At 38.9% G+C, this 25,947-nt stretch overlaps 1 protein-coding gene across 8 annotated transcripts in view; it reads right to left on the bottom strand.

Moving 5' to 3' along the window:
- Positions 1-1,469: 1,469 nt before the first annotated feature.
- ECT2 (epithelial cell transforming 2) overlaps positions 1,470-25,947 on the bottom strand; it is a 30,198-nt gene continuing 5,720 nt past the window's right edge. For 4 of the 8 annotated variants that reach the window (XM_027794435.2, XM_027794434.2, XM_055817263.1 and 1 more), the window contains 20 exons: positions 25,647-25,736; positions 24,560-24,667; positions 23,294-23,367; positions 23,016-23,146; positions 21,923-22,038; positions 21,659-21,721; positions 21,045-21,267; positions 19,562-19,698; positions 18,788-18,907; positions 17,096-17,164; positions 16,011-16,121; positions 14,884-14,980; positions 14,058-14,139; positions 13,037-13,115; positions 12,738-12,857; positions 11,254-11,392; positions 9,534-9,688; positions 7,672-7,779; positions 6,383-6,529; positions 3,047-4,746 (listed from right to left, as the gene is read on the bottom strand). In XM_027794435.2, the coding sequence (XP_027650236.1) occupies positions 4,441-4,746; positions 6,383-6,529; positions 7,672-7,779; positions 9,534-9,688; positions 11,254-11,392; positions 12,738-12,857; positions 13,037-13,115; positions 14,058-14,139; positions 14,884-14,980; positions 16,011-16,121; positions 17,096-17,164; positions 18,788-18,907; positions 19,562-19,698; positions 21,045-21,267; positions 21,659-21,721; positions 21,923-22,038; positions 23,016-23,146; positions 23,294-23,367; positions 24,560-24,667; positions 25,647-25,736 (2,475 nt within the window). In that variant the 3' untranslated portion in view covers positions 3,047-4,440. The other 4 variants (XM_055817268.1, XM_055817266.1, XM_055817267.1 and 1 more) reach the window with 3 other exon arrangements.

The raw sequence follows: 25,947 nt of genomic DNA on the forward strand, positions 1-25,947 counted from the left end.
TCAAGAAGGCACATCCCATAACAGCTAGATGGTAAAAGTATTGTTTAAAATTCTGGTTTTGAGAACCAGTCTCACCTAGAATTCAAAAGAACATCAGCCAAAATACCCCCAAAAAATTACACACTTGTTCTTATGCTACACGCGCATGTAGTATTGGAAATGAAAGAAGCAGGAGCAAATCCCTCATTTTGTAAAACTTTATTTTTGCTTGTTTGCATTACTGTGGAGCACTTCTGCAACTTCGAAAGCTCACCTCCACCTCTAATCCCGCTATGTCACACACCCAGCTTTCTGGCTGCTGTGTGACAGCTGTAAAACCAGTAAGCACAGACCCACTCCATTACCCACCCAGAAACACCGAACAGACCCCGGGGAGCCCCGCTCAATGTGACCACGGCCCTTACTAGTAAGGTTTGTTGTCCAGTAGGTAGGGATCAGCCAGTTCTGTATTTGCTCACTAGTCGTTTCCCCTCTGCTAGCAAACTCACAACGCTGTCACACAAGACAATGCTTTACTAAAATTGGGTCAGATGCTTCCTACTGTCTTCTCCAGTATCCAGAAGATTCGTTACACTGCTCTCGGTAATTACATTGAGAACAAGTTGTCAAATCAGCAATTCAGTGTTAATTATTGCTTATCACCTTGTTATTTTAACCCAAAATCTCAGTGATTTCATTTCTCCCTATCTCACTGACAAATATCTGGTCCTCTGACAATCAATATCCAAAAAAGCAGTTAAGGGCTTCAGTGCAATCCTAATATACACAGTGGCAGTGTATCCTCTCACCAGTTTGGGGCCAGGCACATCTTCAGTTAAGTGCTGCTAGAGTACATCACCTTAGAGTGTAGTCAAAGAGCAGTAGACAAAGTAATGAATACATTTAAAACAGACAATCACCTCATTTAATTACAAGGAGATTGAGCTGCCATTCATCTCTTAGTCCTAACATAAGATTATTTTTTTTTTTTTTTAAAAACGGTGTACTTATTTTTTTAAAAAATAAAAACAGAGGCATCTCACACTGAATCGGAACATGGCAAGTTAAGATAATAATGCACCCAGAATGCAGGAGGGGGTAAAGTCACACTGGAGGCAGGCATCATGTCCCCCCTCCTTCGCCACCTTCAGCAGCTAGCAAGGCTGAGCAGAACTAGCTCCTCCGCTAGAAAGTTACATGCAACAAGTGAAGAGCAGTAGGACTCCACACTCTGAACAACCATTTTCCATTCATTTAGCAACCACAGAGCTGTGCAGTAGTGGTAACGACATGATTAGGCAATATAGTAAGCCCTCCTGGTTCAATTGGGTTTAAGTGCAAACAAACTTGATATAGAAACTAAATACAAATAATCTGCTAACTAAGACAACCACAGGAATAATGATAGGCCGATATTATCTTAAACTTGCATGGAGTGCACCAGGCTGAAATTGCCGTTTCAGAAACAACAGAAAAGAAAACAAAAAGCGTTGTCAACCTTAAGCATAGTATTTATTGAATGTTTTTTTCCTAGAGCCACTTTATTAAGTGCCAATGCATATTTATCTATGGTGTTTATTTTGAATGGGTAAGGACAAAAGACCCATGGCTACATATATCCCGGGGAGGAGGGGAGAATGGTGAATAGGTCGAAGAAGAAAAAGGTTGATTCTGGCAGACCCAGACCTAGGAAGTGGTATACTTTATTAGGAACAGCCACATAGCTAACCAGAATATAGTTGTAGGCTGGAGTCCAACACAATGCTTTTTATGTGACTCTCATAAAGCAGACTCTCATAAAAGCCTGTTTAGCAAAGCCATAAGCAGTGTTATTTTAAACAGTTTATTTACATTACTTGGATCGGCAAAAAGAGATATAAAAACCAGTTAAGTCTGACACATTCAGAAGCATCACTAGTTACATGCAGACACAAGACAAAACATTGGTGGTTAAAAAAAAACAGAAGTTGAGAACGCCTGCTAATACACAGTTAAACTGTTAATGAAATGCAGAAATATACATATTTAGATAGTTCCTGAGATAGCATTGCATCGTGAAACAAGTGAACATACAGTTTTGAAGGAAGACAAATACATGAGAAAGCCCGGTAAAAGCCTTAGGAGTACTACAGCTGAAATCTGACACCCCAAAACTGGGCCCTCTAGTTACAGCATCACACCAAAAATCCCATACATTAAATAATGTTTCATTAACCAACTATGTGGAAGACATGGGGTTTTCAGGGTTCGTTTAGCAGCCCTACTGGAAGGGAATGCGATTATTTTCCTCAGAGCTTCACTTCAAAGAATTCATTTGACTTTTGGGGGTCAAAGCTAGTCATAGCCTTTAAACTTACTGTTCAAATAAACCCACATAACATACCACAGTGTTAAAGCGAGGCTGCAGAAGATCATAATCACAAAAACTCAATTCTATATATTTTTTTAATAAACAACTACACTTATAAAATATCTGGAATAAGCAGCTGTACAACAGGTTAACTGTCATACTTGAAAGGTCAGGTACTTCATAATGCATCTCCATTTAAGTAATCTAAAATTCAAACAGAGTGCTCTGCCAACTGATGAAGTAAGGCAAGCACAAGTCATCCAAACTAGCAGTACGTTACGTGGCCATCACCTTCATTTCAAAATCTGACAAAGTAGCTCATTGCCTAGAGGCGACAATTTCCACAGAAGAAAATGCTTCCATTACGCCGGTGAGAAAATACATTTGTGCAAGGGAGTACTGCGTCTTACATGACAACCGAGTTACTCATCCCACTGATTAGCTGATCTGCTTCAGGACAACTAAAGTCCCCTTGTGATTAACTTAGTGTTATCTAAAATTTTGCTAATCACTGCTAAGTGCTAATGACTAAGGTACCATTAATGTCAGTAACAGGTCATTTGAACAGCCAGCTGCCTGTCAGTCACTACAATACAGCACTGTATTTTACACCCGCTTCATATCAAGTGGGTTGTTGATCGACTTAATGTAAGACTCCTTTTTTCAAAGATTGAAGGAAGATTGACCAAGGAAGGAGAAGGAATACCCTGTTGGGGAAGAAAGAAGAAAAAAAAAAAGTTATTTAATCATTTATTAGCCAGTGTCAATAGTACAGTAGTCATTTCTCGATCCTGATAAATACCTTCTGTACTGTTACATTCCTTATACTATGTGAGATTGGCAGCTTTTTGAAATTAATGATTCAGCATTTCTAGATTTTGAACAGAAAAGTTAAATGAGCTAAATGAGTAGAATGCATATATTTAAAAAAATGCAGAAGAAAGATTTTTCCTTGTTACCAGCCTCGAGAGATTCAGATGCAAGAACATGTTTTTGATGAACAGCTGTTAACCAAGTATTAGCGTACATCTTGCATCACACTTTTTGCAATAATAATCTCTCTCCAAATTGAAGGCAAGATACATTATGATAATCTTAGAGAAATGGAGCTCCCCTCAGATCCTACAAATTTCTGCATCCTTACCAGCTTTAAGCCCCAAATTAGATGCTGAACACATGCCTTCTTGGCTACAGAAGGCAACAGACATCACAATGATTTGTCAAAGCTTGCTTTAGCTGTGCCTGGATGGGCACAACCGGGCAAAAAGCTGACTTTTCTGGTGCTAGGAGCATAGACTGCTTCTGGAACTTAATTACAGTGAAATCAACACATCAATATCTAGTACTAAACGTTAACCTCTTCGGATCAGCTGAAACTTTATATTCTTTTTACATTAGACCTCAAAATACTTCCATAAGCAATCTTCTGTTGCTCTTTATAGCACAGCCAAGCTTTTCAGCATATAAACAGGTCATGGTAGTTAGGCAGCTTGCTGCACCTGCATGCTTCAAGAATCTTTTAAATAGGGATATTTCGAGCAGGTAAGGATATGCCACCTCACTATGAAGCCTAAAGCCCATTTGTGGCACATCTTCTGTTTGCAGTCATATGCACTGTTTGAAAATTAAATCCTCAACTCCTCTTTAAATAGCAGCTCTTATTAGACTCTAAAGTACTTTATACAGGGTATTTCTTCTGTTTACAGATAGGGGAACAAAAGCTTAAATCCACAGGTAAAATTAGCTGCTCAAAACTTCCCTGAAACCAAGTTATTAAAGTCCTTTCAACTCTGACCCCTAAGCTATACTGCCACTTGGACAACTAAACAGAAACGGTAATTCAATTGTATTGAAATTAAGGGGAAACCTACACACACACAGATAAACTAAAGTTAAAGGGGTCTGTGAAAGAATTAACTTTGCACCCAGAACCAGAACTAAACCACATGTGAGTAATTACTCCAACTCCATGCACTAGAACAAATCAAAGAAAAACCCAACACCATCTAAAACAATTCATGGATTCTAGGGGTTTATATAGTTGTACCACGGTGTCTTAGTTTAGAGGAATCAAGATCAGGTTTTTTTGCTCACTTCATGCAAGATGGGTATTAACAGTCAGGGTTTGATGCACAGTATTTTTCAGCACCATACTGATTATCTCCAGCATCACCACAAGTGATAGTAATAATAGGGATACGACATAATCTGTCCAAGGCATGACCATTTAAGCTTTCCAAGTTGGAAGAGGTTTTTTCTTCTACAGCATTAGAAAGATGAATATTTGGAGAGCCAGGACACACCACAGGTCGAGGCCTGGAATTTTGGGAGCTCCAGTCAGCAGAATTGGAGCGATGAACATTAACAGCACATTTGACAGACCCACTTAGGTTGCATGTTGAAGATGAATGAGCAATCTACAACTAGGAAGGTGTTCAAGAGTTAGTCCAAACAACAATAAACCCAAGCATCTAATCTGTATTGATATTTTCACTCTATAGGTTTACTGCACTAAAAAAATCCCCACGTAAGCACAGGCCAGGATTTTATCTAAATAAAACAATATGTCTGAATAACAGCTTTGACTCTGTCAATGGACTCAAGATATGTTTCCTACAGCTTTAGCTTCCTACCCAAGAACTGCACTGGTATCCTAGCTTGAGGGGCTGGAATTCAAACCTCTCTTTTCCCCTTCAACCTTATGATTCAACCAGAAAGGCTTTATGCAAGCTCAGTAGTGTGTGGGATTCGTTAAAAAAAGAAAAAAACCACACAACACATGATCTGCTGCCAAGCTGCAGCTTACTACCTCAGATATCCAAGAACTCTGGGAAGAATTTAAAATAGGAAAATACTTTTTACTACTATGAGTTCCTATCATTTTGCAGAAAAAAAGTATTTTTGTACGGGGCAGACACACGAAGATAAGTGCGTGACTAGCATTTCCATGAGAAATGAGATACAGTGCCATATCAAAATGAAGACAGAATATTAGAATTATAAAAAAATTATTGGAGCAATCATAATTGAATGAAGAAAATCTCTACAGAGAACTGGGGTATAGCCACACTGATAGATTTTTTTATTATTTCCTTTCAAGCAAGGGAGTCCGCTGTGATACTTCCTCCCTTATTAATTCATAGTTTCTCATGCCCACCTCACATGGCAAAGCAAAGCAATATCTTCATGTTGTACAATTTAACGGCCACTCAAACATACTGAATTATCTCTATATTCAGGTCCTGACATATCAGGCAGTAGTAGAAAGATACACAGGAAATCCTATTCTTGGCCTTCTGTCCCACAAACTACAGACTTTAGAAGTAGATGCTTACTCAGCATACAGATTTACTCAAACACTAGAATAAAAGCAAAGATGATGAAAAAATTCCTTCAGATCTAGTCTGCTTTACCTATACTGTACTAGGAAATTTAGTTTGACCCAATGTAGCAGAAGAAAGCTGCAATAGGTAGCCAGGCATAGCAGAATAGTTACGGTACATGGAACAAGAAGTTCTATCTGTTTACGAAAGTTTGGTAAAAAGGAGGCAATTCCCTTGCCTTTTTGAAGCCTTACAGGCTGGAGCATGTGTATTTCTCTACCCTTCCTTCCCAGTTTGTTTCACTGAACGTCTATTATCTCGCTACTTTCACAGTTCTATTCGGGGTCGACCACCACATTTGTATATATCGTCCAAACTTAAAAGGATGAGCCAACATAAGACAGTGGGCTGGAAGCTTCTCACTCTCTCAAAAGAGGATACATGTTCCATCTCTAGCAAAAGAGGTTGCTTAGTTTCTCTCCACCCCCAACTTAATTGTACAAGACAACTCCCAATTTCTAGTACATACAGCAGATTTTTCTGCGTTTTCAGCAAGCAAGCCTTCCCGTTACACAACACTTGCTCAGAAAATAGCAAGTCTCCGGATGTAGTTAAAAATAAATTTTTCCACTGTGGATCTTGAAATTGTTAAAATAAGATCAGCACCAGACATTAAAATAACTGATCTTAAAAAGGTTACTTATTTGGCCTGCACAGCCAAATCACTTACCGTTAATGACGACGTACTAGTCAGTCGGCTGCCTATGTAATTCTCATTAGCCGAGCTGGGACTTCTTCCTTCTGTTGCACTATGTGACATCAAAGCCCTTCGAAGAGCTCTCTTTGGGGTTTTTGAGAAAGAAAATGCTCTTGTAACCTGAGGAGTATGACAAGCAGCTTATACACTGACAAAAGACAGGCTGTATTAACTACTACAGTATGGGCTACCATTCGAATTGTGAACAGCTGCAGGACACATATCAAATGTTAATATGACTGTATCAAAGCTGGCCAAACACACCCACCCACAAGGTGATCTGGCTTTTAAAGCTCCCCATCACTCATGCTCTTCTCACTCTCTCCAAATACAAAGACAACATTTTTTTTGGGGTGGGGGGCAGAGACCCAGACAGAAGTCAAAACAAGGCCTAGTCAACTAGGCTTCCCCGCGTCCCTTGGGTTCAGCAAAGTCAGGCCTCCCCTCCTCTCAGATGCTCTCATTTTGGTCTTCAGCAGCTTCCAAACTACAGCAGCCCCTACAGTGTTCTCTAAGAAACAATATTATTGTCTTGAACATAATAAGGCTGTCGGGAGGCTGCTGAGAACGGAGAACAATTCCCCCTCGCTGCGTCATTCCCTGTCACCCCTTCTCACACGCCACAGACTTTAGCAGAACCATGCCCAACGCAGAGCCAAGGTGACACAGCTGAGAGGCAGCCTTCCTCCTGCCTCCCAGCCAGGTCCTCGCAGCAGAACAGGGCACAGTTTCTCTAGTCCATTAGCTGACTGCAGCTAAGCTGTACAAAGAAGCAAGACAAGCACACACGGGCAGACAGCAGCATTCAGCACTTACTTCCTTGCCATTTCAAAGCTTATTTTATTACCAGAACACATATATTCTACACCCATCCTACTTTTGAAGGTACTTGAATTTCAGTAATTGTATGCAGCTTTAAAACTCCATTCAGTATGCTAAAATACAGTTACAGCTGAGGGTTAGGGGTTTTTTTGTAATATCGTTAATCTTTTAAATATGTTAAACAGGGTAAGTTCCATAACAGACTCAAAAATGACTACATAATACTTAAGACTATACACAGATACTCCAAAACTCAGTCAAAGCCTCAAACGCTCCCCACCTGCTTTCTTTAAGGAGCTTATACTTAACAGTTTTACTTCAAATTAGGTTTCTCCTGTCACTACTGTTAAGCGCTACAAAACACCTGAAACAGGAATACTAGCACAGTTCCCCATCTAAAATGGGGTTTATGGTAAAGCACTATCTCTGTAGTATCTTACCTTTTTTGATGTTTTCTTTATTGCCCTGGAAGCTCTGCTTAAAGTACTATCCATGTCTTTAGTACTTACTTCAACTGAATCGGGATCAGTAGTATAAATGAGATTTTCCTGCAGACAAAAATAGTCTTAATAATGGTCAAACATCAGCACTTGACAGAATTTCATTCTCCAGGTCATTAGGTAAGACTTAGTGGGTTTAATTACCATATTCCTCCATATTTAACTCGTAATATACCGTTCAGTAGCTATTTGCTTTCATGCTATGTCATTAGATTAAGTGCTGGTGCAATCAGTTTATGAAACCACTTCATCAGTAGTTTTAAATTTGGTGTGATTCAGTTTCAGGTTCAGGGTTGACCAAAGTAAAGGCAGCAGTTCTGAAGTATACCTAGGGAGCTTCACAGGACAGATACCCCTTTGTTTCACTAGCACATCTAGCACTCTTTGGAAGTGAAACCTTGATAGCTCCAGCTGTCAAAGCCTGAGACTGTCTTTCAGCCGAAACCCAAAAGATGTTTCAGAAGAGCCACAAGTCTGGTTTTTTCATACCTCTTTCTTAACTCTCGCATATGCAAAGCAATCTCTGACTAGCTACTTAGAAAACTTGGGAGGGGGGCATGCGTGGGAGTGGGAAGCTCCTAGAGATTTTTTTTTTTGCTGCTGTTTTGGGTTCTGATTTTCAGAAAAGACAGTTTACCTAAAAAAAAAAAAAGTTCAGGTTCTTTTTTTCCCCCGATAAGGACATCACACAGCAAGTGGTATGGCTATTCCCAGCGCCGAACAAAGAGTCGTGAAAGCCTTTAGTGCCACCACGTGGCAAAGCCAACGCCAGCTCATTCTCACATGATGCTACACAGTTCTTAAAAGCTGGGGAAAAGGGGACGAGTGCTTAGACTGAAGCTCAATTTGACATTCAAATCAGCAAGAAAAAGAGTATTATATAGTTGGTACAAAGCACTAGTTACAGAAATTGTAACTAATGGGATTCCGCATAGTAGGTTACAATTTGTCAGCGTATGATTCTGAATGTCCTGGGTTAAAAGGGAACAACTTTACCTAACTACCTCTCCTGAAACAAGCACGTATTTAAAAGTAACTCTTTAACTAGCATGTATTTAAAAGTAACTTGTACAGTACGAGTACAGCACAGAACACAAACCATTTCTAACTTAAACCCAAGCTGTTTCAGCTATATGTACTGCACATATTTTCAGCAATTTGCTGTGATATGCACACACTCTTATACAATTAAAACATTAGCTGAAAGTCTCTTGCCCTAATTGGAGAGGATGTACTCTTCAAATTAGTAGTTTTCTGCCTGTGGAAAGCCCACACATTGAACTTCAAAAAGCGTGAGGGGGCTAGTGCCTCCTTTATTTCTTTGTTTTCTTTATTTCCTTGTGTTGAGGTTGTAGGCTTCCGTCTATAGCAGGAAGATGCTTTACGTCTCTCACATTACAGGGCCTATGCAGAAACAGAGAATTCAACCTAACACAGAGTTAAACCAAAACATACAATTCATAATGCTCGGGTCATAAATCAAAACATAGCTGTGCAAACAAGCTGGAGACAATCCTGTTTAGATCTACAGTGCAGACTTTAAATAATTTATAATTAATCTGTGATGGGGGAAGGGTATGACTCTTGATTTTTAATTACTTATTAGCTTCTATAGAAGCTAACTTCCAGGCTGCTTCTTTTTCCACCTTTTAACCACTCACTTGCAGACATGCTAGCACAAATGTTTTCTGCTCTACTTCACCTCAAGCATGTCTGCTATTAACAAGTTCTTCAGCTTCATGTGCTTCAAGCCAAAAAGAGTGAAGTATTTCTAATCAGCAACATGGTTCCAGAGTACTTACTGCATCTGCTTTACAAATCGTGTTAGCCACGTGCCGACACAACAGCTTCAACCAATCTTCTTTGGGAGGCTCTTCACTTGTCATCTGGAAACTGAAGAGTTTGTTGTTGAGTTCGGTCGGTGGCCGCACAACTAAGGCGAAAGCTTTATGGCAATCTACGGTTTATAAAAAAAAGGCAGGGAGTTAAGACAAAGAATAACCATTTTTCATATAATTCAGAGGGGAATCTTCAGAAGAGTTAACCCTCTATCTGCCAGGAGCCAGTTAGAGACAATATGATTTAATGCAAGGATTTTATCTTGATTTACACAATAGCTGTTTTATTACTTGCAAGAGCACGGAGTTCTGTCCACATCCTTCATCAAGAGGCTGCAATCAGCTGTTCATGCACCAGTTGTTTATTCACTAAATAATCTGTACAGATTAGTCTGCAGAGCAGTCAGTCATTACCAGATATAGCAGTAAATATCAATTCATTCTCTAACTCATAGAATGCTGGACAGATCATTTCCTTACCAACAGAGAACACTGAAAACATTTACCCTATTTTGTAAAACGGGAAAAGGCAAAAACAGTACTATAGATGACATTAAAATAGTCAAAATACAACAGGTCTAAACTTGACAAAGATTGCTTACTTGATAGCAGACAATTAATTTATTGCTGGTACTCCTTTATAGGAGACAGCTGAAGCATGCTAAACACAGTTGAGGGAGAAAGAAAGAAAAACCAAGCCATCACCAATTCAGAAAAGCAGCACTGGAAAAGCGATCCTATAAGTGTATATAAGAGAGCAGCTGACCTCTCCCAGGGTTTGCATATTGAAGTTCTTGGCAAATATTACATGATATGCCTAGAAAGGGCTCCCATCGCCCAAGTCCCAAAGTAAACCTAAGCATTGCTTAGTCATTTAAAGAGAATTCTTAGAAGAGAAACCCTAAAGTACCTTTTAAAAATGCAGGTAAGCATCACATTTACTACCTATCCTCTTTGCCAATTCCATTTTTTATTTGGCTTCTGTGTTCAGGTGCTTCAGAGAACATAAAGCAGAACAAGTACAGCATGCATACCATCACCTACCGTGAAACATCAGATCTATCTTTCTAGGGTATAGATCTATAAACTAGCCTGACTAGACTTCTCTGAAGTCACTACCAAGGCTGGAACAGTATTGTAGCATGAGTTCTGCTGCTGTAGCAATGCAATACTTCAGCGAAACCTCTACAGCCTCAGTATAGCAAAGCAGCCAGAGAAATTAAGTCATCTAAATCTTTCTTTTAAGATGCTAAGCACAGCTCCTCCTGAGCATTGTTATCACCAGTCAAATGAAGATTTGGGTTCACAGCAACAGCACTTGTCTCTGGTCAGCCTAATACTCTGGACTGAAGTTCAGGTTTTTTGGTTTTGTAAATCCAGAGCCGTCAAGCATACTCCCCTCGTTTAACTCACACTGCCATTTGGTTGGCGTATGCTAATGCTATCTAGCAGTGCTGCCAAATTCAGCATCGTGCAGCAATTCTTGAAAAGCCAAGAGGTGTCAGCACAAGGAATTCTCAAGCTCATACAGAGCTTCAAACAGAAGCTTATACTAAAAGTCACATCCTAACATACCATACAACAAATAAACCTTAGCATTCTATCCCACAACAGCAGACCTTCATCCTTTAAGCTGCTGAAAACTGTGGTTCAGGGTAATCACAGCACTTCAAAACATACAGACCTTCTGTCTCCCTGATGTCTAGGACTTTCTTGATCTGGGAGAGAGGCATTAGAACAACATGCTTGAGAGATGCAGGAGGCCTTGTGTGGCCATGTGGACTCCTGAAAACACCAATAACTTTATGCCGTTTCCTCGCAATCTGCAGTTGAATAGAAGATAAAGAAGTTAAAGTTTGAAGGTCTATTCCCATTGTTTTGTTTCTCTTCCGTTCTTTTATCTTCTAGTATACGGGAAGGCACAGAAAGTCTTGCGACAGAAAAATACTTTAAAGAGTATTTTACTCTATTTACTCTACTACATAAATCTAAGGAACTCATTTCTCATTATTCGCTGTCTACAGTTCAAGTCACCCAGCAATATTGTTACTTAGCATCAATACACTCACCTCAAAAATAAAATAAATTTAAAAAATACAGGGAAAGTAATTTTGCATTAGAGACCTCAATTCTACCTTCCATAACAAGCAAGGGCTCTTTGAAACCTACCAGAAAGGCAGTCCAGATTTATACAGAAAAGACAACATCTATACACATGAACCAGCTTAGGCTGTGGTGCGTTATACCCTAGAAATAACACTTGATGTCGCTTGCGCAAGCAGCCATCATGTGGGTTTTGCAGTGGGTCAGTCAGTTTTTACTTTACATTAACACACAGGTATCTTACATGGTTTTTAAAACAAGGTACCTTCAGTGGCTTGTATCTTGTACAAGACATAAGCCAAGAAACTTTGTTAGAAGTATTTTCATTTTCCTTTCCTTCCTTTACAAGGAGCAATGAAGCTGAATCAACTTGACTCCCAGGAATAGTTCATCACTCGTCACAACAATAGGCTTTTGCCTCTAGATGCCGCTTAAGACAGCACTAATTTTGGATTAGAGATGGTCTTCTATGAAGACAATGTTCTTTACTGCTGCAGACAGTAACAAGTACTTTTATCAAGTGTCCTTTTCAACCTCAGTTTCTCCACATAAGTCTCCTTTTTTTCTCTCCATATTTCTTCCTAACATACTGCTAGTCCAAGGCATTTAAGATGTGATTTTTTTATTTTCATTTTTTTGTAGCCTAAGCACAGACAAACCCAACCCAGAGGCCCACTATTTACTCATAACACTCAGTATAAGTAAACAGTAAAAGGACAAACATCCTGCTGAGTCAAGGACTCCAGTGCTTTTTCATCTGTTGGCACTACTCAAAGTATTATTCAGATAAACATTTATTTCTTTACATATTAAGCCGCTTCTATATTTTTGATCTGGCTGCAAGACATTAAATACTACATTAACACCCTTCAACCATCCAGCAGTGACTTGCGCTGGCTTATACAAGAGCTATCAGAAGGGCAGTATCAGCATGTGTTGAGCTGTCAGCTTTCTGTAAATTAGTGCTCTGTTTCATAGTTTTTAAATTTTAATTGTTTATACTCCTACATAGCGTCGAGCCTTTTATAATTCAGTTCATGAAATGTACTTATATAGTCATCTTACCTCTAGGCAATCATTGAACAGAAAGAGTGTAACCTGTTCTCCCCTGTCACAGAGGTCATCACTAAGTGCTACAGTTTCCAAACGTTGAACTAAGCTTCGGTGAGAGGACAGGAGATTGGCCTAAGTGACAGAAACAAAAAGCTCATTAAGCATTTAGTTCAAGGGCTGGATTACTGCTTGCTTACAACTTAACACTGGAAATCTGTTTAAACCAGCACCTACGCATTTTAACCTCACATGCTTTGCAAAGGGAGCAAACTACTGCACAGTCATTTTACAGCTTCAGAGAAATTACTTACTGGACATCCATCAACTTCATAGACAACATCAAAGAACTGCCTTTGTGCCTCCGTTTTTCTTTTGTCTTCATTAATATGCCTGAGGGAAGCATTTATATTTATCTTCAATAACAAGTAACGATAAATGAATGCACTGCATGTAAGACACATAAAAATAAGGAAGCTAAACATCCAGAGATGTATTTTACACAGCAGCACTGGAAAACACAAAATCAACCTTTCTTGCTCATTGAAATATCCAAATACCACATGCTAAGCATATGGGAAACTTCAGGACCTAGAACAATATTCTTGTCACATTATCAGTAGTCAACGCACCATTCAATTCTCCTCCCTTACCCCGTAAGATTTTGAACTAGAGACCGACCCAACGCATTTCTTTCCAGCCTGCATTTTACCTCCCTCAAGTCAGGGCTGCAGCTCACCAAGAAGCAGATGCAAGAATAATTACAATTTAAAAGTTGTTGTTAAAAATCAGACAAACATTTACCCAATTAATACAGGAGGTCTCATTGCTGGAGACATACGCTACACTTCAAAAGAGGCGAGACTAAATCTAAACAACTTCAGCTTTGAGCTAATTAACTCATGGAATGGTGCCAAGAATAGCTAATACAGAACCAGAAGAGAAACTAATCTTCCACCAACAGTGTATCCTTTCAGTGGCTATATGCATAGGAGTAAGATTTAAAGACTAAACACATCTCTTCCATTCTGGAGGGAATAGATAGAAATGAGTTGAAACAGAACAGAGGACTCGGGAGGTTCAGCTTCACGCCAAGGCAGGGAGTCAGCAGAGGTTCAGGTAGAAGTGCTGTGCAACAACCCACAGGCTCCTCCAACAGCTCTGGCACAGAACACCGAAGTGACCACAGCCATCAAAGAGAGAGTGAAGAACACGTGCAATTACATATACATACATGAGACTGAAGTTATGGCGCCAATGCACCAGAAGCAATTCAGAAGGAACGGAAATATCTAAATGGGTAACAGTACGTTTCATAAGATGAGCATCACTTACGTCATCACTTCCTTTAATGATTCAATAGCTCTCTCTAGAGTTACTTTGTCTGGGTTCTCTTCTGCTGTATGCTTCTTAATATCTACAATTTAAATAAATAAATAAACAAACAACCCCCACACTCAATTGCCTGAAAAGAAAGATGAAAATATCAAGTTTAAACTGTAAGCCAGATAAGATGACTGAAGGAAACAGAGCTATCCAGGAGTACAAATAGCCTTAATTAAGTGGAAGAGCAGGCAAGGCAGCAATTGTCCACACATCTCATTAAGAAAAAACCCACCTACAGTGAAAAAACTAAACGCTTAAACTATTCAAAAATCAACAAGACCATGTACTGGTTTTGTTGGAGTGCAGCGACAAGCACAGAAGGTTTTTTCTAACCAAAGCAAAGGATGCTGGTGTGGTGTTTTTCTTATTTTTACCAACATAATCATTACTGCAGCAAGTGGTTGATACCAGGTGGAACCACAGGAAGCTGTAAGCCTTGTCAGTAGGAACGGCTCCCTAGTCTATGCTAGCTGCATTTGAATCTCAGTTATATTTGTATTTGAAGAGACAACACTGTTGTCAGAATTCTTCCTCTACCTGTATCCTGCAGACAAATGTATGAACAAGTGAAACCTAGCCAAAAGTATGCTTCCTTCAGTAATTGCTCTTGCTGACTGCCATTAAGCAAGATTAACTCCCAGAATCACACTTGTTTTATATGAGAAGAGCTGTTGCTAATTATGACAAAAAGCAGACATTTAGTTTGTATGTGAAGGGTGTTAAAACAAAGATATAAAAATATACATATATATACACACACACATCACTAGATTACCATTTAGTAGTAGAGCAACACTAGGCAGCCTTTGAACAGGACGGATAAGGAGTTCAGCTAGGCTTTGGCGGCCACATTCAGGTTTAGCTTGGTTTATCTGAGAAAAGGGAGAAAGGAAGTAATTCTTACCCTTTTTCCCCACACACAAAAAAAAACCACCCCAAACACACAACCCTGCAAAAATTACACATTAGGAGAAAAATTGTCTTCCTTGAAACTAGAATTGCAGTAAAAGTTTGAGAATCATTTGCCACGGATACTTAGTCATTAACAGATCATGTTAAAAACACATTGCATTCAAATCTGCACGATATTTATCACACTATGTTCTCAGAACATCTAGTTTTAAACTGCCCCTATTATTGACCTCTCAGTCTTTGTTTCAGATGCTAATGTGAAGTGGTACAGGAGATGACCTGTTCTCTTATTCCCCATCTTTTAGATATCAATACTGGGATATAATTCCTTTTACCTCAGAAAACATGAGCTGAAATCTGTCAGTTTGATTACTCCACTATTTGAGAGACACTTGTTGGATATAGAAGAGGAGTTAAAGCTATGCTGCACTACTCATCAACTCTATACCTTTATCTGAAGGGCTCAAGAGTCTTTAGACTTGTCTTCAGCTAACTTTCTTTGAAGATCATCTTCCTGTTAGATCTCCACTGTTATGCTCCTATTCATTAGTCACAAGACTGTTGACAGATTCTACCTCCCTGGAACTTCACAGACGCTGAGAGCGAGTTAAAAAGCTATTTCAGAAATGTAAGTCTTTTAAGCACAGGGAGGGGGACCAATAAAAACCAACAGCTGTAGTTATCTTTACAGAAAGGAGAAGACATGTATTTGGGAGAAGGTAAGTCAGAATGCACTTTTTCCAGCAACGAATCCATATAATCAAACTATCTTGAAAGCTAAATAACAGAAAAGGAACTTGGACCTCTTACAAAATAGTCTTAAGAGGAGCTTGAGGGATTGAAGTTCAAATCCTTCCCCTCTCTGTCTCACCAAGAGGTGTTTACATTCCTCCAAGCTTCCAAAATTCCACATTCTTCCACCTACTGCGTTAAGTAGCTTACTTGGTAATGGTCTCCATGTTCTACACAAAGACTTAGTTGTGCACTTACCTTTAAGAAGGCATGAAACCTTGGCTTCTGCTTTTCACACCTAGTAATAGTCTCCTTGCTCATTTCGAAGAAATTCACAAATGGAGGGTATGTTTTCAACAAGTCTTTTGACTGAAAGAAACAACTGTTACAGCTCTGCTTTACATATTATGTAGCATTGTACATATGTTCATATGCCCTGAGCCATACAAAGCTGCTCAAAGACACATTTCAATAAAGAATAATAAAAAATGTGTTGTAAACCCAGGCATGTTCACAGAATAAGTTAAGACATTTTTGCATGCCAGATGCCCAGGATTTAATGCTGCTGATTAAATGCAGACTGCTCTCAGAAACATGAAGTACACACATGACAATCTTAGAAGCTGCCGAGCAGCTCAAAGGGAAGGCAGGCTCTCACCTAGCAAGATGGTTTTGGCGAGAATTTCAGAAATTTCTGACAGGTAATTTCTCCAGTTACTGCAATCACCTTTAAATGACACTAAACCACCAGAAGCAATACCTTAGACTGAAAACTTTTGAATGCCAAACGCTATTTGCCTCAATATGATCAGATCAGCAAAAGCACAAGATACCCAGCAGACTACCGATGTTAAAACAAATTGCGGTCCCAGACCTAGCTTTCCTGTTCTGCACATTCTGTACGTGGGAAAACGAGTCCTTATTCACTTACACATTTTGAGTCTTGAAGGATGAAAAGAAAAAGTTGCGGTAAAAAGCTGTTTTGCTAGTTATTTACTATTGATCAGAAACAGCACATAGCTAAGGTTACAGAAGAGCCCCTTTTAACGTGGGAGTAAAAAGCATATCCCTAGTGTTGCAAATTACAGTTGTCAAACTGTATCTATTTGGAGTTTTACCCCCTCATTGAAGAGGACAGGCACACATAACCTTACCCTGAACTGCCCATACAAAGTATATCATGTAACTCAACTGAAGAGCCTAAACAGAAAATACAATGATACAAGTTAGCGGGTTTTCCTCACTCGGTAGTGCTTTGCTTGTATGTGCTAGCTCCTACAAACAGATTATTTATAAGGCAAGATAATAGCTCCAACACATAAAAAAAAAAACCAGACACTTACATATTTAAGAATGATATCACCAATACTTCTGCTTTCAGTCCAGTTCATCATAAGATCTTCTAGGTCTTCCTAGAACACGTGCAGGGGGATGGGGGGGAAGAAAGTGAGAATGAACTTGCATAAAGTTGTAAGATGGGATCAGTGTTCTGCCAGACACATGTCACGAGCTGTGTGGCTCACAGAGGTGAAAGCGAGACCTCAGGCTTACAGAATATACAGCTCTAAACCAATGCAAGCAGAGCATCAGCACCAGCCAACTCTGCAACAAGAGGACACTGCTGTGCCCCATACGCTACAGAACATATCCCAGAGGTTTATTAAACAAGTATACACAGAAGACAGTTGAACCAATTCTAATTAAGAATGCACACCTAATATAGAACTCTTAAGTCCATAAGACAGGACTGAAATAGAACTAACATAGTTCTCCCTCAATTGTTTCACCAGGGTGTCAAGGAAAGTGAGACCAAGCTGCTAAGCCTGTATCAGCTTGATAAGGATCAAGCTTATTCACTGTCAGCTAATAAAAGGGGCAGGAGGGCAGACCTGAAGGTTCAGGATTTGCCTTAAGTGAGAAGGATTCACCATTAATATTGGTCTGTTGCTGCCACTTGTCTTACCTTTGTTACACCAAAGATGAAGGAAAACACAACTACATCTAAGCAACTTTGTCTATGCTACATGCTGCAGGTGAATCCTACTGGACACATGAACACACATGCTCTACCTCTGTTTCAGTGGGCACATACCCTATTTAAGCACCCGTTGTGCTTAACTAGACTAGATCCCAGTGGCTGGGGGGAAAAAAAAAAAAACACACAACAAAACACCCAAACCACTTAAGATACAGGCAGTCTGCAAGTCCTATTTTAAAAGCCTGTTGTGAAATGCACACAGCAACAGGCATATGCCATTATTTGAAGGAGATTTTGTGACTTCAGATTTGAGGAAGACTTGCGTTGTAGTCTATTACGAGACACAGAGATGGCTTCAGAGGGTGTTTGCAATCCAGAGCAAAAACCCAACATAAAGAAAGCCTCAAGAAAACAACCTCATAGAGAATTCTAATCAGCTCTTATTAAGCCTCAATACCAGCTCAACTGCTTCAGAAGTTGAAGCATGAGCCAGTTTTACAAGCTGGTAGTTTCTAACGTTTGGTTCAAAGCCATTTAAGGAGGGATTAGTTTCTCCTACCAAATGATAGGATTCTCACTATATGAACATATCTAAAACCCACAAAAAAACTGATTTTGTCTTGGGGTTTTTTGGTTGTGGGTTGTTTTGGTTTTTTTTAATTCCATAGCTTTACCTATCCTTCCAAGAGTCCCTGCTTACTTCTTTAATGGAAACGCATATGTTATAGTCAGACTACTGTTTGATACTACTGGCCCCTTTGACCAGTTTTGTATCAGTTACTTAAAACCTCCTACAGGAGGGATTAAAATGGGAAAAGGAGAAGCCAGCTTATGAATGGCAATACTAGTTACATGCACAATTCTCAGATTTGATATTTATAAGCAAGTGTTAAATCTTCAAGCATACTTTGGATTTGCACATAATTCCACAGGTTGAACAGTTTGTAACAGCACCAGGATGAACCTACACCTGTCCAGCAGACACAACTTAAAGCACACAGAAAAGACTCAAAATCTGTATCAAAGCTTCCCCTGCAAGGGAGAAGTTGCAGCTTGCCTTGATTTTAGTATGGACATCAAGAATATCTGGAATGCTGCCAAATATGGTCTTAATCTCTTCCTGTGCAAGGATTGGTCCCCCAAGTTGCCCTTCCTTCTCCAACGGAACTTGAAATAACTGATGAAATAAGACCATTAAAAAAAAAGTTAATGCCCTCCCAACCACCACACATTGTGTTAAAAACAGTTACGAAGAAACCGACAGCATTTTCCTTCTAGATCATGCTTTCCTGCACTCACAATCTTGAGATATTCCCATTTAGCAAGAGTGGGTTCAAGATAAAAACACCAAGTTCAGTATATGACTACAGCATAACACCCTTTCATCTACTCTTCTACTCACACACATCTTAGCTCGCTCTTTAAGTAGATAATCTGCTACAATGCAAACAAACTTTCTAGAAATTAAGCTCTTCCTGTAAACTGTCTGCCAATCTGCTCTTGGAAAAATTTTAAATCCCTTGCCATCACTCTCTAGTCACTAATATCTTAAAAATCTGAGTCATGAAGACCCTATTTTTTCTGGTTTGGAATTTCCATGCAAACTGAAGTTCCACTGCCGATCCCAGATTAGAAATTGTATTTTCCAGCCTTTATTACTAACCAAAACTAAACATTTTTATATGCCAGCAAAATTACATGAGATTGTTTACATTGTCATCATGCACCTAAGCCCTCAAAAGCCTGCACATTACATCAATGACCATTTTCAGCCTATGAACACTAAAAGTCTTATTACAATTGACCTGTACTTGCTTTAAAACCAGCTTACCTGAATGATTGTTGTTAGAATATCAACATAGTTACTTTCTGTCTGATACAATTCCTTTGCAACCTGCCATCTTGCAGACTGCTTCAGCGGAAGAGGAGTTGAGTTTTTTGAAGGCTTTGCACAGGATTTTGGTGTTTCTGATGAAAAGATATTCCCAAAAGAAAAATAAAGCTTTATTACAACGAGTCCCAAAAAAAGCTCACCCTCAACAACATGAAATAAGAACTTCAGAACTTTAAATGAAAATAGTTGTTTGGGTTTTTTTAATAAAGGCTATTCTGAAGGATATTCTATAGTTATCAGAGCTCTTTCTAGAAAATCGCTTTCTTTATTACAGCCTAATTATAGAACAACAGTAATTATTATTCCTCAAAATTAGTCTGAAACTAGTAGTCAATGACTTCACCCTATTATGTTTAGTAGGGAGTGAGGATTAGGTGTTGAACATTATTTATACATACAGTAGGTACGTAGCTCAAAACCATTTATTAAAATCGGTTCTTGCATGAAACATTTCATCCTACTCTGGGAGGAACATAGGGAATAATTTCTCTTAAAGCTAAAGCCAATTGGACCTGGAGCAGTCCATTAGTTTTAGACACTTGGACATCAGAGACCTGTACGTGCTCATTCTGGTGTCAAAGTTCATTACTGTCACAGTTACTATGAAATGAGTACCTTTCCAGTTGTCTTCAAGATACCACTTTTTCTGAAACTTTCTGCTGACGTTGGATTAGAAGCAAATTATGTAGCAGGGATTACAACAGCACTAGCATGATCCAAGAAAGCTGGTCTTTGAGAGTAATCTGATCTTTCCTGTGTTTCTTCCGAATTATCACTTACAGGTTGTGCCTTACTGAGATTTCTTGTTTGACTTGTGTTACAGGGGCCTTTTTAAAACAGTAGTAACTCGAGATACCTCCTCTATATGATGCCAGTTAACTCATCAAAACCAGTTGGTGATTTATATCCTTGTGAAGTTTTTGACAAGATAGTTTGCTAGCACAAATAGTCTTACCTCAACAGAACACTTCAAAGACCTAGGAATGGGCTTTGCAGGAATTTTCCCTTTAATTCCTTTAGAAAAGAACCTTTGTCCTCCTTTCTCCAAGTATACTACCAGAGAGGGTTTTTAGACTATTTACTTTCAGCTACATTGCTTATTTGCTGCAGATTTCCAGCAGAGTATTTGAAGCATTTTGGAATAACACTGTACTGTACTTCATATTTATAACTCCATATTTTTCCTTGTTTTCCCTCAGATACAAATATGCTTACTGTGACGACAAGAGGCAGCCAGGCGTCTGTCTGAACTCTTCACTCTACTTCTGCTTTCTGCACAGTTTGAAAAGATGAAAGTCTGGAATTACTTAGCAAACATGCAGCAAAACCTGTTAGACTTCCCTACCACTACCGTTACCACTTCTATGCAGAGAGCTCTTCAACATTGCAAGTGTGTCTGAATGGAAGTTTTTAGCTCTACCTCCACTGGTAGTGCTTGACTCTGGAGTGTTAGAAATATCCAGCAAGGACCCAATAGAAAGCGAATGTTCAGCTGACGGGCGTTTCCGAGGAGGGAATGGCGACATATCTGTTTCTCTGGTCAGTTGTGCAAGAGTCTCTTTCAAACGGCGTCTTTTGCGATTGCTGTTTGGAGTACTCAGAGAAAGTAATGACACAGACTTCTTGAGGCCAGGACTCTCTGACTGTAGCAAAAGAAAGTATAGTTTAGTGGTTTTACCCACTGTGTCCAGCTCAACTCAGTGCAAAGGTAAATTAATTGCAAAGACCAGCACAACTCTTCTTAGGGAAGAGGAGTTCTTTCAGAAGGAAAACGGGTGAAGCTTTTTTTTTTTTTTTTTTTTTTTTAACTGGAAGCCACACCAGTATTTTGTTTAACTAAAAATAAGTTCAGCCTTTGGGAAGCAGAAAAAAGGGTTTTTTCCAGATTAGTATTATATGAATAAAATTTCTAATAGATTATCTGGAACTTAAACGCCACTAAAACATTTGATCTCTGGCCCTACACATACTATTGGATTTGGGGGTAAAATTAGCGCATACATGCTGCGCATTACGTGACAGAGTTCAACATACCTTCTCAAATAGATACATGGATTCTCCAGCTCTGGCATCCATTTGAATGCTTCCCCAGAACCACTAAAGGAAAAAAAAGAAAACACATATTAAGAACACATTACAGGGATTCACCCAAACCTAAAAATACTCAAAATAATATATATATTAATAGCAAGGCAGTCTGCATACATTTTTTTCAGAATAAGCCAAACGTTTGCGTTTAGTATCTCAGATACTGAGTATTACATAGCAATGTTCTTTCAACATTATTTCAGCACTAACCTCTTGCTTTACAACGTACAGTTTTTCTAAAGGCTCAAATGGAAGATCTTTTACTGTACTTTCTTCAACGACTAAATGTGTACACCTTTCATCACCAACTGGTAAATACTGTCCTCCTAGATAAAAAAAGGCAAATTAGCAAGACTAAAGAACATTATTGTTAGAAATTAATAGCTCACTTGGTAGTTCTGTGGCATCTATCATTAAAGAGACAAAAGCCGAAGAGAGATGAGCTCTTGCGAGCTGATCAGTTGTTGGGCTTACATAACACGCTGTTATCAGCAGTGGACAGCTTTAAGGAAACGGGATGTAACATGCAGTAGCAAACTACACATTGAGAAGTCAGGAGTACACAGCATTCAGAAGGCATTTAAACCTGTCTGGCAATAAACACAATATTCTTCTGCAAAACTTTTCTTGTTTCTTGGAAGAGCAAGCCAGGAGTACTCACCCTAAAGGCATCCATAAGCTAGAACCTGTGCATGTCACAATCTTATAAGCAGCTTTAGGTAAACAGGTGGGGGGGTGGGGGGAGATGAAGCAATCTGAGCCACCTTTCATCTCTTTTGAGGAAGCCTTGCTGTTGCAAGCTTGCTCTGTTCCCATGCCTACAGTTCTGTTACATGCAACTCTAGCAATACAAGACTGAAGACTTGTAAGTTGTCTGTTACATCATTACTGTCAACGTAACTATTAACATTGTACTACATTATTGAAAAATGGAACACTTCCAATCAGGTGTTTCACCAGCAATGAGTCATATCAATGTCAATGCTTTCTGTGGATTATGTAAAGATACGTACTACAAAACGGAAGCAGAATATACATATTATGTAGCAGGTTTTCCAGGATATCTTCAAGCATCCTACAATCACTTCTTTTTAAATTCTCTAGTTTCAATCAGCCTCAGAAGTCTGAATTTTTCAACAGCTACCAGAACTTATGCATACATGACATCTAAAAATCAATTTATAGCTCTCCAAGTTGAAGAATCCTAATACTGCAGGATTCATGATCCAGCATTTCCACTTCAGTGACATTTATCAGCTACAAACACCATTCTTCCCACAGACCAACTTGCATAAACAATAACCTTGCATTTCTGTCATTTCTTCCATGTTAGCTTTCTCATCATCAGAGAATCCAAGGAAACTTAACATGCAATCCTGGAAGGGAAGAACCTTAAACTGATCTCTGAAGTCATCATCAGCTGCACAGAAATCACTGAAAAAGAGAAAAATAAACACAACAAAAAAAAGAATTGCACAAAAAGGTCACTAAAGCAGTGCTACGTCACTATTTAAACAGAAGCTCATAACCTTGCATCCTGTTCACCTGCAGTGTTAAGGCTGAAGAAAAATAAACACCTACATTTCGTTCCTTTTCTCCCAAGCCTTATAAATCCACTCAGCTTTCAGGATAGGAGTACCAAGACTTACAGCAGCCTATAAAACAGGAAAAGCACAAGTTGTACCAAGTATTTCCCATTAAGTCTTCCCATGCCAAGAAAAATTTGTAACTTAGCTTATAATTTTCTAGACAGATAGTGCAAAAAGTGAACATATTCCTTCAAGAATTGCATCCAACTCACTCCCAAAACTTAGAATGTATTAATTCTTCCATGACTAGGAGATCAGATCAATAGTTATTTTGGAACTTAGAAGTGCACCGTTTTATTAGTCTGATATCCTTCATCACTCACAAAAACACAAAACCAAATCCCTGTTCCAGTGGAGTACAGGACCTTTTTTCTGCTTTTGGTACTTTGTACGAAGACAAACATCCCAGCCTACTTTTACCAAAGATAAAGTGACTATTCCAAAGGAAACTTCCATGACTGAACGGGAGAGATTGTAAAGTTTTCCTACTTTTCCCCTTTGAGTTGGCAGAAAGGGGTGTCAACAGTTCGAAAGTACACCTTCTCTTCTAAATGAAAGGTAAGACAGACTAGGAAAAAAGCAACAGCTTACTAACAATTCAAACAAGGGAGAATCAAGGGACATAAGCATTTCTATGTCATATTCCATGGAATAAAAACCTATAAACTCATATTTACTTCTCAGCTGGACATCGTGGCCTGCAAGATCCCCTTTTAGTAGATTGTCAGAGAGGAGGGAAAAAAAAAAACAAAAACAAAACATCCACCACTCATAATTACACATAAAGGAAGATTTGCATCTTTATATACAAGTTAAAAGTAATTTTTAAAAGAAGATGCACACAAATTGAGTACTAAAGTTTTTTGCAAATTACCTCAAAGTTTATTGTTTGGACAGGAAAAAGAAGCAGGCATGTTTATATATAAACACCTGTTCATCAAGTCTTAAGTATACTGCCAACATCAGTAGATATAGATGTATTGATGTAATCAGTACTTAGGCATTTTGGTTCTTGTTATTTACTATACTTGTCTATTTCAAAAATCCCTGCACTCAGGCAATTCATATTATTTAGATCTCAGAGACAAAAACATGTCAAAAGCTCAACACCAGATGGAGATGACCTTACCATTGCAAGACATTGCTGTTAGTACAGGAAAAAACCTAGCAACTTACAGCTGAAGTATAATTTACAGACTTGGTCTGCAGGAGACAAATTCTGAAAGTTTCTATGAAGTGCCCACTGAAGCTTACATACTCTGAATTTTTCTCCATGTGTCGAGTGAGCCACCAGATGTGTAACTTTTGAGCTAAAGTCCCTTCGAATAATTCCACCCATATGATGAACCAAGGTCACTAGTTTAACCTGAGAAATAAAGATGAAATAAATTTTCAGTATATCTTTTGAAGCATACTATGCAGAGAGCAGTACAAAAATAGTTTACAAACCGAGCTACAGGAAGTCACATCAAATGTCTAGGAATAGAAATGCTCCTATTTGTTCTTAAACTTGTTCACATCTACAGGAGACAGTACAGCTGATATCTCAGAACTACTAAATTTTTCTAAAAAAAAAAACCCTTAATACAGCCTCTCATGATCATGATACATAATGGCTTCACATTTTCATGCAAAACAGATTTGAAGCACGTTTAGCTCATTGATTTAGTCAATTGTACCTGAAAGGGTAATTGCCAGAATTTACATAAGAATTTGAATCTAGCAGATAAAACCTAACTACTCCTAACACTGAGCAAAGGCTTTTGTTTTGGGTTGGGTTTAGGTTTTTTTTCCTGATGAAGGTGTGGACCCACACTGTCAATTCCCATTCATTCAACAGGGACATTAGGTGCCAACTGCACCATTGAGAAAAAGCAAAGTACTGGAGTATCAAACCACTTCATACCTAGATACATCAAGACTGAAGTCCTGATAGCATGGCAGCGAGATAGCATGTCTGCACATCCTCTGAACAGGACTACTCGGCTTTACTTGACCACACTACTACCATACAAATAAGAGGACAGTATTGGGTAAACATCATCTTACCTGAAACCTCAAACTACACATCTTTAAGCCCTGCTGAAACAGAGCTGTTTAACGTCACTCAACAAAAAAAGTGACAGAAGTATGGACAACACTACTTGGACAAGGAAACAATTTTGTTCCCATCCTCAAAAACTTCACTGCCTCTGGACATGCAACAAAAAAAAAATAAACAATTCATTCCCTGCAGTCATGAGCTCTAGTCATGGCTAAACCCTATGGGTGAGAAAACAGAAGAGTATTTTGAAAATAAACTTAACACAGTTTTAAGAAAAAATATAAAAGAAAGACAGTCTTACTAATTCATCTTTCTTTCTGAATCCTGTAAAGCACAGTACCAAGTTCAACATACTTGCACAGTACAGTGGACGACAGGAGAAAGGTAAAGGCTGCAAGTAAGAAGTAAGCTTATTAGTGAAAAGCATATTGCTTCCATTAGTTTTAACATTATCTTTAATACAGTACTATTGTTCCTAGTATTAAAACGCATCGGGGACTACTCCAAGTCTGTGTATTCAGTTATACCTCAGCTCCAGACCTGCCAGCATTCTGATAAACTAGAGCAACCCCCAGTTCCACGTAGCACTCCATCCTTTCTTT

Source organism: Falco peregrinus, chromosome 12, assembly GCF_023634155.1.
Source record: "Falco peregrinus isolate bFalPer1 chromosome 12, bFalPer1.pri, whole genome shotgun sequence".
Classification (NCBI taxonomy): Eukaryota; Metazoa; Chordata; class Aves; order Falconiformes; family Falconidae; genus Falco; species Falco peregrinus.